At 45.8% G+C, this 16,178-nt stretch overlaps 8 protein-coding genes and 1 non-coding gene across 9 annotated transcripts; 6 read left to right on the forward strand and 3 right to left on the reverse strand.

Moving 5' to 3' along the window:
• Positions 1-216: 216 nt before the first annotated feature.
• On the reverse strand, positions 217-591 carry orf124b (hypothetical protein). Its single transcript has one exon. It carries the CDS (start codon positions 589-591, stop codon positions 217-219), a length of 375 nt encoding a protein of 124 aa, YP_010185154.1.
• Positions 592-1,580: 989 nt separating this feature from the next.
• On the forward strand, positions 1,581-2,009 carry orf142b (hypothetical protein). The gene has a single exon. It carries the CDS (start codon positions 1,581-1,583, stop codon positions 2,007-2,009), a length of 429 nt encoding a protein of 142 aa, YP_010185155.1.
• Positions 2,010-3,490: 1,481 nt separating this feature from the next.
• Positions 3,491-3,841, forward strand: orf116b (hypothetical protein). The gene has a single exon. The coding sequence runs from the start codon at positions 3,491-3,493 to the stop codon at positions 3,839-3,841; it is 351 nt and encodes a 116-aa protein (YP_010185156.1).
• Positions 3,842-6,481: 2,640 nt separating this feature from the next.
• ccmFc (cytochrome c biogenesis FC) lies at positions 6,482-8,609 on the forward strand. Its single transcript has 2 exons — positions 6,482-7,248; positions 8,024-8,609. The coding sequence occupies exons 1-2, from the start codon at positions 6,482-6,484 to the stop codon at positions 8,607-8,609; spliced, it is 1,353 nt and encodes a 450-aa protein (YP_010185157.1).
• Positions 7,740-8,609, forward strand: orf289a (hypothetical protein). The gene has a single exon. The coding sequence runs from the start codon at positions 7,740-7,742 to the stop codon at positions 8,607-8,609; it is 870 nt and encodes a 289-aa protein (YP_010185158.1).
• A 1,326-nt stretch (positions 8,610-9,935) lies between these two features.
• Positions 9,936-10,334, reverse strand: orf132a (hypothetical protein). The gene has a single exon. The coding sequence runs from the start codon at positions 10,332-10,334 to the stop codon at positions 9,936-9,938; it is 399 nt and encodes a 132-aa protein (YP_010185159.1).
• Positions 10,335-10,894: 560 nt separating this feature from the next.
• nad6 (NADH dehydrogenase subunit 6) lies at positions 10,895-11,512 on the forward strand. The gene has a single exon. The coding sequence runs from the start codon at positions 10,895-10,897 to the stop codon at positions 11,510-11,512; it is 618 nt and encodes a 205-aa protein (YP_010185160.1).
• A 1,991-nt stretch (positions 11,513-13,503) lies between these two features.
• On the forward strand, positions 13,504-14,073 carry orf189a (hypothetical protein). The gene has a single exon. It carries the CDS (start codon positions 13,504-13,506, stop codon positions 14,071-14,073), a length of 570 nt encoding a protein of 189 aa, YP_010185161.1.
• Positions 14,074-15,767: 1,694 nt separating this feature from the next.
• Positions 15,768-15,839, reverse strand: tRNA-Glu. The gene has a single exon. It is a non-coding gene; the product is annotated as a tRNA-Glu (tRNA).
• Positions 15,840-16,178: the final 339 nt, after the last annotated feature.

Consider the following 16,178-nt stretch of genomic DNA (forward strand, 5'->3'; position numbering starts at 1 on the left):
AACGGTTAGCGACTGCCCGAGGAGTGATACCTATCCTTTTTCCCTTTAGAAAGGAGACAATAAGCCCGTCAACATTGAAGCTTCCGCTTTTGTTTTGGAAGCTGTTAGGCAAGTGATACCGTACGCAAGTCCGGGCCTATATAGTGGGGGCGAGTGCCTTGTACTCTGCTTCGGCACTAGACCTGGAAAGAGTCGGTTACTTTTTTGAAACCCAAGTCAGTAGGTTTTTCCGAGGAATACGCAGAAGCCAGTAGTGGGCCGTCTGCTATCGGGGCAGCCAGCCCAGTCGGCATCGGAGAATGCAAAGAAGGTGGTTAACGGTCCCGGAGTGATGGTTAGGCCAAGGCCACCAAGAGAACCCCTCAGATAACCGTAAGATGCTACAGCCTGGAGATGTACGGTGGTGAGAGCGTGCATGAACTGACAAACTTGATTGACGGCATAGCAAATGTCAGGTCGGGTGAGAGGGAGGTACTGAAGGGCGCCAACAATACTACGATATTCTGTTGCATCAGAGAGAGGAGCACCGTCGTATGCAGAGAGCTTTGAGCCAGACGCAAGGGGTGTGGGACACGGCTTGGAGTCTTGCATATGAGTGCGAGTAAGCGGATCCAAGGTGTATTTAGTCTGAGTCAAGACTAGAGCAGTCGATGTACGTTTGGCTTCGATTCCCAAGCAAGAAGAAGAAATGAAGATCACCAAGATCTTTCATGGAGAAGTGCGTACCCAGTCGCTGAATGAAAGAAAGGGGTCTCGGTATTCGTTCTGGCTTCCGCTCTAGCAAAGGGACAAGATCTGGATTTTACTAGGGCGAGCGCAGTTTACTATGAGAGTGGAGATATTTAAGCGAGCTAATAGCGAGTGGACTTTGCCCCTCTTTTTCTTTAGACTTGCAGTAAAGGTGAACAAGGCTACTCAGCTTGCACTTGAGCTTGAAGCCTTTTTTGAATCCTAAAGTAGCATTCAAAAATCCCCAAGCTACAAGAAAGCCGAAACTACAACCGCTACTTGCCCAATAGTACAGCGCCTTCCTCCCTGACTTGACTTTCCTAGCTACCAAGCCCCTCTTCAAACCCTTGCCAGAAGGACGAAAGGAAAGATTCTCTGTGATACCGCTCGAATAACGATAATCGGAGTGAAAGCCTTCAATAAAGAGAAAGCTTTAGCAACGGTAGGAGTTACTGCTTACGCCAGCACCGGACTAGCTTACCAGAACCTTCTCCCGCAACAAGAATAGTTTGCCTTGGACAAGTTCATGATATGAAGAGCCTTTAGATGAAGAACGCCCTACTAATACAAGTCAAGGAGAGGATTAGATCCAGTAACTGGGGGTCTATGGCTGACCGATATCGCACACCATCATTTAGCTATTGCAATTCTTTTCCTGATAGCAGGTCATATGTATAAGACCAACTGGGGCATTGGTCATGGCCTAAAAGATATTTTAGAGGCTCATAAAGGTCCATTTACGGGTCAGGGGCATAAAGGCCTATATGAGAGATCCTAACAACATCATGGCATGCTCAATTATCTCTTAACCTAGCTATGTTAGGTTCTTAACCATTATTGTAGTTCACCATATGTATTCTATGCCCCCTTATCCGTATCTAGCTACTGACTATGGTACACAACTGTCATTGTTTACACATCACATGTGGATTGGTGGATTTCTCATAGTTGGCGCTGCCGCGCATGCAGCCATTTTTATGGTAAGAGACTATGATCCTACTACTCGATACAATGATCTATTAGATCGTGTCCTTAGGCATCGCGATGCAATCATATCACATCTCAACTGGGCATGTATATTTAGAGGCTTTCACAGTTTTGGTTTGTATATTCATAATGATACCATGAGCGCTTGGGGGCGTCCTCAAGATATGTTTTCGGATACCGCTATCCAATTACAACCTGTCTTTGCTCAATGGATACAGATACAAAACACCCATGCTTTAGTGTTGCCCTTCCTTGACATGTTGGGATCAATCTCTTCTGCTAACTCACTTTGAAGCTATTGACCAACCACTTTCGCTGGAATCGAAGTAGGAAGGGCGATTGACTAAGATATTGATTGAGTAAAAGATTTTACAGGTCGGAGTGTTAAATTCCAAGATCACGATCACAAACAAGGGGCAGGATAGGCTAGCTCCTTCTTATTGAAGGAATTGACTACCTATGGGGGCTGAGACAACGGAACCACCTCCTCTGCCACATTGGTTCTTCCATCTATATTGATGGATAGCTCTTAGAATACGTCGTTAAACGAAGCTTCGGGATACCAACTAGGAATAGGGTTAGCAGCCTTTACTTCAAGACCTGAGATGAATCTGTTTTCTCTACAGCTATCTTACTTACTGTCTGCGTTGGCTCATCCCAAGGGTACGAAAGACGGCTTGCCCGATTCTTAGACTATGGATGCCTCCTCCTCAGCGAAATGCGCCATCTCTTGTACCAACTCGCCAAGGGCTGAATTAGGAAAGGAAAGAAAGGAAGCAGAGAATGAAGAGAGGATTTGACTTGACTACTAATACCTTTTAAATAAAGGTGTATGTACGAAATTCCACTATCTCCCAGACTGAATGAGGTTTCTAATCCTAGATCACAGAGTTTCATTGATGCCAAAAAAGGGCTTTCCTGGAAAGAAGGAATTGTTGGCTTAAGATTCTACTAATAGCCGCCCATTTGTTTCGTGCAACTTTATATCACAGGAACTGAAAGCATTCGTGATTGGATCTTCTTCTATATAAATAATATAGAAAGAAGAGGTTTGTGATTCAATCAATATTCCTATCCTTCCTTTGTCACCCTCTTCTCCCCGAGCTAACTTGAGAACTAGGATTTGCCTAATTCGTATTATAGACCAGGCTATGCAGCAATTCGACCACTGTTACTGTACTAGATATCTCAGGCTTATCCTACTTAAATTCTGGCTTCGCTTCTTCCCGGTGATGGATATAGTCTCGACGACTTTGCCCCAGTATGGCATAAAACATACATTTAATATTTGTTGAAAAAAGGGAATTTCATGTGTGAGCACCTTGACTCTTTTAGGTAAGGCTATTTACCAAGTGAGTCTGCGCAGCATGCTCCGAAACAGAAGAATCATTTGAAATCCCATTTGCACCCGGATTCAGCTTCTTTCGAACTAGCAAATGCACTTTCTGAGCCAACAACGGATCGGCTTGGCCCATTCCTCAGATGAGGAAGAAAGAGTACACTGCAATCAAGTCCGTAGAATAGAATAGTCTCGCGCGTGCACGCGCTTCCTTAACTCATTCTAACATAGCTAACCGAAGGAGAGAATATTCAGTTGAAAGTGAAAGGTCGAGGAAACCGAGACCGAGGAAAGCTAGGAAGGCGAGGAACGAGAAACCAAGTAGTAGGCCGGAAGGTGGAAGCATTAAATAGAAAGAACTCCGGATGTGAGGCCCGAGGCTTCGCCGACTGAGAACAAGAATAGGACTTGTCACAAAATACATAGTACTGTTCTATGGCAAGAGACACGAAGTTCCCTATTTGCAGATCTGTTCTGGTACATTTCCAATTCATTCTTTCCAGAGTCTGGGCTTACCTTGAAGCTGCCTCAAATGTTATTCCATTCTCTTCCCCTGCTTGCTCCGTTTTCATAAGGACTCCGGCTTCTCCACTCCATCTCACTGTGGCCACCCTTATGGAGAAGTCACTCTCTACCGGTTCCCTTCGCTTAGTATCCACAGATGTGAGAAAAAACCCCATTGTGAGGTTAAATTACTTTAGTAATCCAGAAGATGTGGAGAAGCGTGTTAATGGCACACGCAAGATAGGGGCTACTAGCTATCGGAATATTATGGCGCTGGCGTAAAAGGAAGTCGTTTGGCACCTCGATGTCGGTGCGTATGGAGTGATAGAGCGGTTAGAACCCAGGAAGTGTATTAGTATTAGTAAAGGGTAGGCCCCATTGCATTATTAGCTAGAGAGAGGCCAAAGTAAGGCAGTGAAAGAGCAAGACGTCTTTCACGCACCGAAAGGCAGGCCTTTCTCATGGTTAGTTTCATTTTTTGATTGCTTTCCGTGAGAAAGGGAGGGGGAGTGGTGTGGCGGGCCCCTTCCACCAGATTACTTTACTGACTGGAATTCATTCAAAAAAGTACAGGAACTGGTTTAACAAAAGGGGCTCGAACTACAGGGATCTGATACCTGGCTTTCTTGGTCTGGAAGATAGGTTATGTGGGCAGCACCTGTTCATAGGTTGTTCGATCTCAATAGCCAAAGAATCGATTAGTTGTATGCCTGATATTGACAGAAGGCCTTCTCCCTCTTTCAGAGATCGCTCCCTTCCTCAAAGTCACAAAATCCGTCTTAGAGGGAAAGCTCTTGAAAGTCTTCTATGGACGAAGTTGCGAACGCTCTCTAATAAGAGTGAGTGAGTGCCCAAAAGGGTACTCCGAACGATTCAAGCAAGTGAAACTAGAACAAAGAAGAAAGCGGGGAGGGCTGACTTAATTAAGAGGGAATCCAGGAAGTGAGGCTACAGACAAAGATGAACAATGAGCTCATCAAAACGTAGAATGGAAAGCTCAAGAATTGACAAAGTCAGAAGCACTTAGCCTTCTTAACTCCAATACGAATGCTGAAACTCGTGCAGCAGATCCCAAATCCCAAGTTCAACAGGTGGATGAGGCGCTGAACAATTCTAGAACTTCCACTTTAGCGGTCGAGCCCTATATAGATAGTAAGGGTGTCAGATCAAGTAAGGCCCAATACGCCGGGAGCTGAAGACACAGATGCCAATCCGTCAATTGAAGAAAGTGAGACTTATTATGCTGAAAGGAGAGACGGCGGAGATTCTGATCCCGAGAACAAAGCCGATGTTGAGAATCCAGCCCTAGTTGATAAAGATGAGGCAGGGACGTCTGCGCCTGGTTCAGCTTCTCTTCACTTATTAGGATTAAGCCAATAGAATCAAACTCCTAAATAGCTGGATTTGATGAACCCAGTTCGTGAGAAACTTTCGAAGTAAACTACTTTTGGTAGAGCCGGAACCTCTCCTATCCTCTCCCCCTATCTCGCTTTTCTTCTAGGCGGGAGTTCGCCTGAACAGCTCTTAAACCAAGTCTATGCTTTCGTATCACGCCTTAGCATGAAAAACTAAGATCTCGTGAAGAAAAATCCTCGTCTTCGGCTTCAATCGAAAGCAACGAAACCTTGCGAGTGAGTGTCAGAAGCCTAGCACAACCGCTGGATTCACAGATGATAGGGCAAAAGCAGTCAATGAAAGGGAAAAATTGGGCTTATCTTATAAGGCAGATTCATGAGGGGTGTAATCCCCCACACCATCAAGAGAAGCAGCTTTAGCTCTTTCAAGCCAGCTGCTTTCACTCCAAAGAAATAAAGGAAGAAGGGCGTGTAGCTACATCATGAAAGTAGAGGTTACAGAGTCTCTCGACCTGCGGGGAGAGGGATGCTCATGGCATAGAGTTACGGATCACGGGTGAAACCGCCGGTACGGATCTTATTCCAGGCGAGGTTCTGAAAGAAAGTCTACCCCATAGGCGAGTCACTCAGACTATAGAGAGTAGAAACAGGGCAAACCCCAGAGATCTAGTTATTGCGAGGGGGGGACGAAGGGAGAAGTATATCCTATAGACGATGGGCTAAGTTGCTCGACCGGAGGTAGTTTAGTGTTCTACGCTAAGGTAGCCATATACTTAGCTTATAGCTAATCTTCTGCTCCTATTAGGTTAGGTTCAACCGGGGAATAAGCCGTGCTATATGTTTATTTAGCAGCCGTTTGAATGAAGGTTACGGAGTCCCTTTTAGTTTCCTTCTTGCCGAAAGCATATCATCTTCTCTTACGTCGTTTCGAAAGGCAGACTTTCCTGCTTCATACTACTCTTTTCTCGGAGTTTAGTTCGACAGAAAGAAGGGAGTTTTTGAATTTCCTTTGTTTGTTGACCGAATCCCATCTTTCTCAATTACATGCCGATATTTTACTTTTGTTTTGGCTTTTAACAAGAGTAGGCCCGAACCGCTCCCCCTTTCCATTTAATCACTGACAAAACCTACCTTTCAATTCGACTTAACAAAAGGACTTCAACTTTAGAACAATCAATCGAACGGCAGGTAAGGGCTTGTACTCCCTCTTCTGTGGATACGCTACCCCTTCCGGCTATGGTAGGGGGAAGGGAGATCTACCCATTGATTTGATATTAGATGAGCGGCCGTACTATGATCGTTCGGGAGACCCGGCCCATTCAAATAAAAATAGAACGAACACCTACGACTAAGGGGAATGGAATGTCGACCACAGGGTGAGAGAATCTTCTAATACGAGAGCGAGTGACTGGTAAAGTCATTAAACTTAGTCATTTTGATCAAACCGCTCCTGGTGTTAGTCATTAATGGTCGGCTTAATTAGTACCCTTTCGGTATGTGTTGCGAACACTTTCATTTTTAGCTTCTCATCTTCTCTAGAGAAGCAAAACTCGAACGGATAGAACAGATGGTCCAACTACATAACTTTTTCTTTTTCATTACTTCCACGGTCGTGCCTCGTGGCACGGCAGCACCCGTACTATTGAAATGGTTCGTCAGTAGAGATGTTCCCACAGGTGCCCCTTCTTCCAATGGTACTATAATTCCTATTCCTATCCCTTCATTCCCTCTTTTGGTCTATCTACATTCCAAGAAATTCATACGCTCCACGGACGGAGCAAAAAGTGGAGTCTTGGTCAGAGCAAGCCGCCCTATTCTATTACCAGACATAATTGGGAGAAGCTCGTCCGAAACTAGAGCTAGAAACGCCTTATTTCGTTTCGTTCCCGTTTTTCATTTCCTTCTTCTCGAATCCAAAGGGGACTTCTCCTATTTAGAATCTTTCTGCGGTGTGCTCCGTTTACTATTCTTTCGTACTTTCTTCTCTTTACCACGCGATAGGTCAGCGAAGCGTGAGCGGGCGCGGAGAAGGAAACACCAAACACTTCGGCCTAACGGGAATCAGCAACGACGAAATGACAAGATGAGGTGCCCCGGGCACCCCCATTTAGAAGGAAGGGTCGAAGGTTTTGGGCCTGTAGCTTTCCCCGTCCCCCCCTCGTCGGGCGGTGCTTGTGTGGGGGGTGCGCAACCAGAAATCGGGCTGGAAGCTCTCACCTTACCAACGAGCCGGCAGCTGATGGCTGTTGGTCATGACTACTACAAAAAAGCTCCAATGAAGATGAATATTTCACATGGAGGAGTGTGCATCTGTATGTTGGGTGTTCTTCTGTCGTGCGACCCGGCGGCGTATGTGCGACCTGTGGCCCACGCCTCCTATTTGTTCAGGGCGGGCGGCGTGAACTCTGATTCGATCCGGGTATTCAATCCCGCCGCTGAGATGCTCAGTTGACTCCTTAACCTTGATAGGAAGATGGCTTATTCAAGAATTCGTGCATAAGGGTAAGGAACTTTGGATGAACTAATGCGAATGGGTGTAAGCTTCGCTGCTCGGAAACACCCAGTGCTGACCACACTGAGAGACACGAAAGCGCAGGTAACGCCAGTTGGCGAAATGGCGTTAAGCATCCCTAGCGGTACGAAAAGAGAGGTCGTGATGATATCATCTACGTCCGTACCGCTCCTCGTGGAGTAGATCCCGCATCCAACCAAGTCTTTGACCAGGGAACGGGATAATTCCCACTACCGCTGGCAGGCCAGCCGGGCCGTGAGCGCGGTGGGAACGGGCTTCCCAAAAAGCCAGCCCGGGCCGGGGTCAGCATAGAATGAAAGGGACGGCCCTAATGTTGGCTTTGCCAACTTCCTGGGTTGCGGGCGGAGAAAAGCGGACGTGGGGACTCGGGGCGGGGCGCAGCGTAACTAAGAGAGCCATTCCATTTAGGGCGAGAGAAAGTGGGCGGTCTGGTGTCCGCCCCGACTGGCAGCTGCTGGGTCTCCCCATCTCTCCTAAACTTCCCCCGGTCTTCGGCCCGAGCTGTATGAGGCAGAAACTCGTCCCACGTACGGTTCGGAGGCCGAGCCCCACCCCAGCAGTAAGGGTGCGGCTTAGGTCAACTAACACAAAGAAGATACAGTTCACTCAACGATTGCCTTTGGGTTCCGAACTCCATATGGGAAAGGAGCGTTGTTGTTTGCGAGGTCTCGATCATTTACATGGACCCACTTCTCATTCCATTTGTGGGAATTTGATGATCTATACACCGTCCCTAACGAACGATCGGCTCAGGTTTGAGCATGATGAATCACTTCGTGCCGACCTGTTGCCAATAAACTTTCCGGCCTCATATGAGAATGGAAAACTGGAGCATTTTCTGCATCGGTGGATGAAGAATCGAGAACATAAGAATTTATGGTTGACCATGTTCCCAGAAAAAAGATACTTTCGAGAAACGACGAACACGACTGAAGTGGCTATACATACAAATCTATTTACGGATCTATATGCTCCGATTGGAACTGGAAGTTCCAGAACAGGTGGCTGGTATACTACCATAATGAAACTTCCTTTTATTTTTTTTATTCGGATCGGATTTCTGTTGGCTTCGCTGGGGGGCTCGCATAGTTTGTTACGTCAGCTACAAAAGGATAAGTTGCGTTGGAATCGAAAAGGTTCCGTGGAGTTCATAATTGCATAAAAGGAGTCAAAGTAGTGGCTGCGGCGCGTTGAGGCACCTCTTCGACGGTCCTCGTACGCCCGGCCTGACGGCCCGCTCTGAAGAATTCATGGATCGGCGGCGAGACAGAATAGGCGGGCACTACTAACCAAGTCAAGCCCAGCTCTCGCCGATAGGCGGGGGGAGCTTTCTTCCAAGCCTTGCCTTATATAATAGTTGTGGCCATGGCGCTTTAATATCGGAAAAATAAAAATTTACTGCGAGACAGCGAATGAGACAGCATCTGAGTCTCGCTTAGTCGTGAGCGTTCACCGGGTGGACCGAGTTGGTAAAGACACAGAGGTTCCGAAGGAACGAGCCGTGAGGGTAGGTTCGCGAGCAATCATCATACGAAAACGAACCAACTACAACTTTGTTCGGCGGAACCACTTGCGCTTATTGCGGGAGATCCGGGAAGCTACCTAAATGGAGAGCCCCCGCGTGCACGGGTGGTTGATAAACACGTATTGGGCAGCTGTCAATGGATTCTGTGATCGAATGTCCAACTTTCTATAGTTTAGGAGTGAATGGGCTAAGCCAGAGTCTTCCTGACTTGCGGGACTGGTTAAAGCAATTCCCCTTATCTTACTAGATCTTAACTGATAACTAAAGATTTTATTTATTTAATAAAGCAGCCACCTCTTTCTGGTGTGCAGAGCTAGACAGAAGGCTTCTTAAGACATCGCTTTCATACTCCACTCTCTAGTTCACTGATTGATCCTTCCGCTTTTGTAAAAGGGTTCGGATCATTAGGCTTTGCTCAACCTCCCCTCAGGGATCGCGGAGTCAGGTAGATCAACTGCTTGTACATATCTCCTGGCAAAAGAATATCCCCTCACTAAACCTCAGAATATCTCATCCCGAGGTCTTAGCCGAGGCTTGGCTTTACGCCCCTTGGTCTTTCTTTTCTCGTTTTAGTAAAAGGCCTCCGGCTGCAGCAAGGCTATCTTGAATTCCAATTTTCAATGAAATAAATGCATTCCTCTGTATTCTGTTGTGCTCAGCGAGCGGATAAAGCCCAGGATGGGAAGTCGCATCTTTTTCGGAGTTGAATCGGGAATCCTACTCTAAATAAAAGAATCTAATCGCGGGCTCTCAGGTGGCAAAGGTCTTCTTTACCTTACCGCTTTCCAGTCATCCATGCAGCTCCTACAAGAAAAGGGTCTTCGGCCAGCTTTCTATCTTACTGTAGTATAGTACATAATGCCGATCTATAGAAAATGGAAAAGAAAGATTCTTCCTTTTGGGGAAAACAGAGATGGAACGATTGATAGATGGTGTCCGTAGGGGCTATTCTCTATGGGCCCTTCAAGTATGCTTCTTTTCCTTTGAGGTCAGAAGAACAGTGGTCAGGTAACAAAACATGGCACTAAATGGAAGCGAGCATCCTGTAAAGGTTTGATTCAAAGAGATAGGTATCCGTTTCGAAGAGCTTGTTCCCCCTCCCCCCTCTTTCTTATAATTAAACATTTCTGATATGTTCTGCATTTTGTTCGCCCACTCTTCATTCAGGGTGGTTAGAACCAGGAGAGGATCTTCCACCTTTACTTTAACTTTAATTAAGGTCATAGCACCAGCACCTGAACGCTTACTCTTACTGCTCTTCTCAGGTTCACCCCTTTTTCTTATCTTAGGATTGGCCGCCCTGAGGTTCTTGTTTGGAGTCATTTGTTTATCACAGAACAAGTCCCCCTCAGTCACTGCCATAGTTGACCCAGTATCAACTCTTTCTTCCAGATGAGATGGGCGGGTTCAGTCTGATTTTCAAATGCCGTTGACTTCGACCTTTAGCGATTCGCCCCTGAACCTAGAAAAACCCTATGATGCCTTCAATTTCAGAAAAGAAGTTTTCTTAGACTACGGCTTAGAGAATCCCGATCATGGTCTTACCAACCTGAAACAATTTCATCAAATTCTAAGAGATGACCTCTCTTTCTTAGACGAGGCGCCTTCAGAGTATAAGTACAAGTATAATGTACTTAGCTCAAATATAGGCGCTCTTCTGAAAGATAAACGGATAGCCTATGAGACCTGCCAATGATACGAAGAGCTTTGCTACCCCGGCTCAGAGAAAGGTCTACTTGCTTGCCAAAGAAGCTTCGGTTTTTGGGTGGGGGTCTTTGTTGAGAATTCGTAAGTAACTGAGTGAGTGCTTGAAGGACTTGGCCTGGAAGAATCAAATGAAATACGAACAACCGCGCTGGTCGTAATAGATCGACTTTCATGCTCCAGCGTGAAAGTTCCATTTCAGGGAAGGACGACGTACTATGATACTTTCAGTTTTGTCGAGCCTTGCTTTGGTCTCTGCTTTGATGGTTGTACGTGCTAAAAATCCGGTACATTCCGTTTCGTTTTCCATCCCAGTCTTTCGCAACACTTCAGGTTTACTTCTTTTGTTAGGTCTCGACTTTTTCGCTATGATCTTCCCAGTAGTTTATATAGGAGCTATAGCCGTTTCATTCCTATTCGTTGTTATGATGTTCCATATTCAAATAGCGGAGATTCACGAAGAAGTATTGCGCTATTTACCAGTGAGTGGTATTATTGGACTGATCTTTTGGTGGGAAATGTTCTTCATTTTAGATAATGAAAGCATTCCATTACTACCAACCCAAAGAAATACGACCTCTCTGAGATATATGGTTTATGCCGGAAAGGTACGAAGTTGGACTAATTTGGAAACATTGGGCAATTTACTTTATACTTACTATTCCGTCTGGTTTTTGGTTCCTAGTCTGATTTTATTAGTAGCCATGATTGGGGCTATAGTACTGACTATGCATAGGACTACTAAGGTGAAAAGACAGGATGTATTCCGACGAAATGCTATTGATTCTAGGAGGACTATAATGAGGAGGACGACAGACCCACTCACGATCGACTAAACGGAGAAGTCGCGCCGAAAGGAGCATATTGGTTCGAATCCAATTCGTGAGAAGAGTCCAGGCGAGAGACTATAACAGTCAAAAGGCCTTCGGCTAAAATACAATACAAATAGTCATAGAGCTCGTTGTTTCACTCATAAAAGATGATGGATAAGCAGTCGGTACGGGAGAGCAGCTACAGTTATTTTAGCGAGCAAATTCCCCCACTAGGTGTGGGGGAATGCCGCGCCTTACCATCCTGGCCATTCTGACTTACCATATCCATGTCATTACCTGGGACACCATCTCCCCTTTTCTTTTTATGTGCAGCCTTTCTTTTGAGTTGCATCTAGTTCAGTAGGTGCCCTGATAGTCGTTCAAGTCAAGCTGCTTCCTTCTCTCCTTGCAGTCGAGCCTATTACTAACCTTGTTCATCCTTAGAATGCAAGGGTTTACTCTTCAGTCTTCGGCAGGAGGATAAGTGGATTCCCTTCCAAAGAACAAGGAATCCTTGATGCTTCTCAAATGTCTTGAAGAATGCTCTCCTTGATGTGAGGTAAATGTGAGGGAAAGAAAGAAGTTCAGGGGTAAGTCAGTTCACAGTGAAACTCCGAGAGGAGAGTCTTCATTCCACTCCGACCCTAGTTAGCCGAGTAGCTTGAAAGTAATCTACCTTTAGTGAATAGCTATCTTAGTTCTCCCCAATACTGATTAGTTGGTCGAGCACCCTGTCCCCTATTCCTTCGATCGAAACTGGCAACTTAACGTCTTCCCCCCTCCCTGGGGTATTGGGGGGGTATCCCCTCTCCGTCTTAGTTTGTATAGAGTCATCTTCCCTCCCATACTTGAGTAAGTACCTCAAAAACCTTTAAGTAAAGCCTTGGGAACTATATCTTATGTTTTTGATCCTTCCTCTGTTGAGCTAGGAACCTACCCACTTTGTAAAGCTTCTCTCTGTTATTAAACCCGCTCCCAATTCTTTTGAGCGAGCAAGCTCGTTTCCGAAGCCAATATTCGATCTTTCCTCACTAGTTATAAAATGCCCTGGCTACTCGTTATGAGTTACCCAGTCTTACCCTACTATCCGTCTAGTCTTTCCAGGACTGGTTAAAGCAAGAAGCCCTCTTTCTTCTGTCTTAGTCGATCGAGGTGATTATATCTCAGGTGATTCCCCGGTTGAGGGTTACCCCATTTCTGATTCCGAACTAGATTCTGATTCTCTTTCTGATGTTGGAACCCCCTCTGCTGCTTAGCCGAGCTTCTTTCTTTGAAGCTTTTAGCCGAGCACCCTTCTTTGGCTCATCCACATTGGAATATCATACTTTCCAGCTTCTAAATAGCCATTTACTTTAGACTAGCTTTACATTACGAAATACCACTCGGGGAGTTCGAGGGAAGACCCCAGAACCCGATCTACAGCCGAATAGCAAGTCGTACGTAAGCATACAAACTTCGAGCAGAACTCAAAGCGATCATAGCGCTGATTCCCTTACCTACATAGCCATTCTTGCAGATCCGGGCGTTGCGTGCTTGTTTTGCAAGATTTAGCTTTCAGTTCGTAGACTGGATCAAAGATGTGTTCAGCTTGATTCGTTGGTGCAGTCACTTCGTCATCTTATGATTTGAAACTCGATTCCGCCTACACAAACAACGTAGTTGTTGCTTGGTGAGTCCCTTCATTTGCTTTGTGTGCTCCTTCGGCTTTATAGTAGCAAGATCTGGCTTTTGGTTTGAAGATTGAATCAGTGGTCAGCCTGTGCTTGAACGACGGCATTCCAAGAAGCAACTTCCTATGGTATGGGGATGGCCCCCTATTGATTCTGCTTCTTTAGTTCAATTCTTTAAATTCCTTTTCACTGGGAACAACTCCTGGTTCATTAGTTCAAGCGGAATCCAATACCTGTAGTGCCTCACTTTACTGAAAGCAGGAAGCATCCATTTCTTTGACATCTGAGGCATTAGGTTCCTTTTTTAGCCTGTGCCGGTGTCGAATAGACGGAATTAGTGGAAGTATGGCATCGGTTGTTCTCGAATCCGCAATCGAAAGGGCAGGAACATCTAGACTAGCCAGGGAAATCCCATCATGGGGGGAAGCGCAATCACAAGAACTGTGCAACAACCCCTACTTCCGCGCCCAGCAAAATAGGCTCTGTAGGGCCATTCTACTCAAAATATCCCGCTTAGAAAACCGGTCTGGTACTGGTACTAGAGCTATAGGCTTCAAAGCTATAACAGTGGAGGTTGGGAATGACTATTTGTTACTCACCTTGGAGTATGCTGACCGAAGGCAAAGGTGCACTGCCTGCTATTCTCTTTCTTTTCGTCTTCATCCGCAAAAGCGTAGAAAGCCGGGAGGAGGTTTGGTGCTTCGTCAGGTAAGCTACTCGGGTTCATTGTCAGCAGAAGATAAATCGAAGTCGACCTGCAAAAGCCAAAGCAATTATCGGCATGCCGGTACCAAAAATAAATTTGTAGCAGGCTACAATACATCAGCAGGTTCATATAGCAATATACCGGAACTGTGCGTGAAGGACGAACAACAGACACATAAGAATAACGACTCACTGCCTTACAGAACATAGTACAGATGTGATAAAATCCAGATCTTGCCAGATAAGAAAGCCCCATAAATCTGAAATGTGGTCTGCCTTCTCGATATAAGTATGTTGTTCCTCCATCTGAAGGAAAGTGTTAGGGCTGTCCCTTCTTCCTTCAGAAAGAGGTCAAAATCTGGAAAGGGAACAGGGGCTGCGACCTGTAGTTCGACTTACTGAACTATTATAAGCGAATTCCGCCATAGGAAGGACTTGGTACCAGTTAGCAATATGATTACCAACAAGGCAGCGAAGGCGATCACCCAAACTTCGGTTAACAACCCCCGCACTCCGGCGCTCCAATGAACAACAGTTCTCCGCCTTACACAGGTATGCTCCTACACAGAACTCCTTGGTTAAGCTGTCCTGGATAATGAGGACAATCCTTGCTAAGATGGAGAATCTTCTAAAACTCTCTGCCACAATAGAATAAAGAAGTCGATAAAACCTCAGGCTCCGGAGCTCCTTCTGGCGCACTTTTCTTTCAATATTTCAATAACAATAAAAAGGGTCTTAGTTAAAAGAGAAGAACTGGTCAACCCCTAGGATCGGGTTGACGCTCCATAGGCTAGGCGCCGTTAAGCCCTAGTATAAAAGGAGCCGTGGTAGATCGGATCGGAGCAGAGCTTGGAGAGGAGGCCTCCCGTTCTTCTTTGATCCATTTCACCAGCTGCATCTCCTTATTGGTTCAACTGTAGGAGCATGGAATTCTTTACTAAAAATGGAAGAAAAGATAGCAGAAGCTGCCCCTAGTCCCTCTAAGATCGAAAAAGATTGTACTCTGAGAAGCATACCAACTAACGCTAAGATAAAAGAACGCACTAATAGATTAGATCAAAGAAAGGCGATTTCTTTTTTTTTTCTAAAAAAGAATGATAAAGAAAATAAGTAGGAAAAGAGCCGGTCTGTTAAGTCCTTTGGTAGTAAGATCAGGATATCTCTAGAGCTAGGCATCCGGTAACATGAGGTAGCAGAGAGGAGTGATGAGCCAGTAAGTTGCCGATAGCCAACTAGTCAATCTCATCTATCTCGTGCTCTTTTTCTCTTTCTCCAGTCCCTCATGTCGAAAAACCCAGTAAAGATAGGTCCCTAAAGTATCAAGAGGCTAATCTCTTTCTTTTGTTTGGTCCGGTAGCTAAAAGAAAGTCCTCGCTTTATCTTGAACAAGGGAAGGGCAGCAGCATAGCATTAGCTTCAATTGAACAAGCTCAACCTTGAGGTGGTAGGCCGAAGAACCGTTGAACGCTTCAACTTGGCCACTGAAGAAGGCGAAGGCTGGGCGAGAGACTAGGTGCCAGCTTACTACTTACTGCCATGGTTGAAGCTTTAGGCTCCATAGACGGAACTCTTTTTAGGTCTTAGGGAGGGGAGGACAGCACTCAGCACCTAAGGTGGGGTTCAATGCCTAACAAAAAAGGAAAAAGGGGGTAACAAAAGAGATGTATGGCCGAGGGGAGGAGAGAAAGAACGCATGCATGGAGATTCTGTCTGTCGGAGGTTCGAGAATCTATGAAAGGACATCTAAGGCTAAGGAATAATTCAAGGAAGTCCATTACTGAGAGAAGTGGTGATCTCGTCTTGCTTGCTGGGAGAGAGGAAGCTTCCGGACCACCCTTTCAAGCCAGATAGCGGGCGATCACTCAGCAATGAACACTAACTGAAAGCGGCCGGGAATGAGTACCTATCCCTTACGGGAATCGAACCCGTGTCTTCGACATGAAAAGACGATGTCCTAACCACTGGACGAAAGGGACCAAAAAGCCATTCTCTCAGCTCCGAGAATAGAAGTGGTTCGTTTTGTTTCTATACGCAATTAAAGATTTCGTTTGTGTTCATGTTGGCGATTTCTGATGTGAATTCGGCGGGTCGTCCCCCCTTCCTACGGGTTCCCCCACCGACCCAGTGACACACCAACCACGCCCCCTCTCTTTCTCCGATCATAAAGCCCGCGGATCCTTTTTTTCATCCCCCCTGAATAATTAAGGCCCCGCTCTTTCTAATAAAAAACAGGGGGGGGGCGAAGCGCCCGTTTGAAGTGGCGAAGGCCTATGCTACAGTAAGAAAAAAGTACGTTGAGGTTACGAAGTCACTTA

The sequence above is a fragment of the mitochondrial genome of Apium graveolens (assembly GCF_009905375.1).
Source record: "Apium graveolens strain L.+W99A mitochondrion, complete genome".
NCBI lineage: Eukaryota > Viridiplantae > Streptophyta > Magnoliopsida > Apiales > Apiaceae > Apium > Apium graveolens.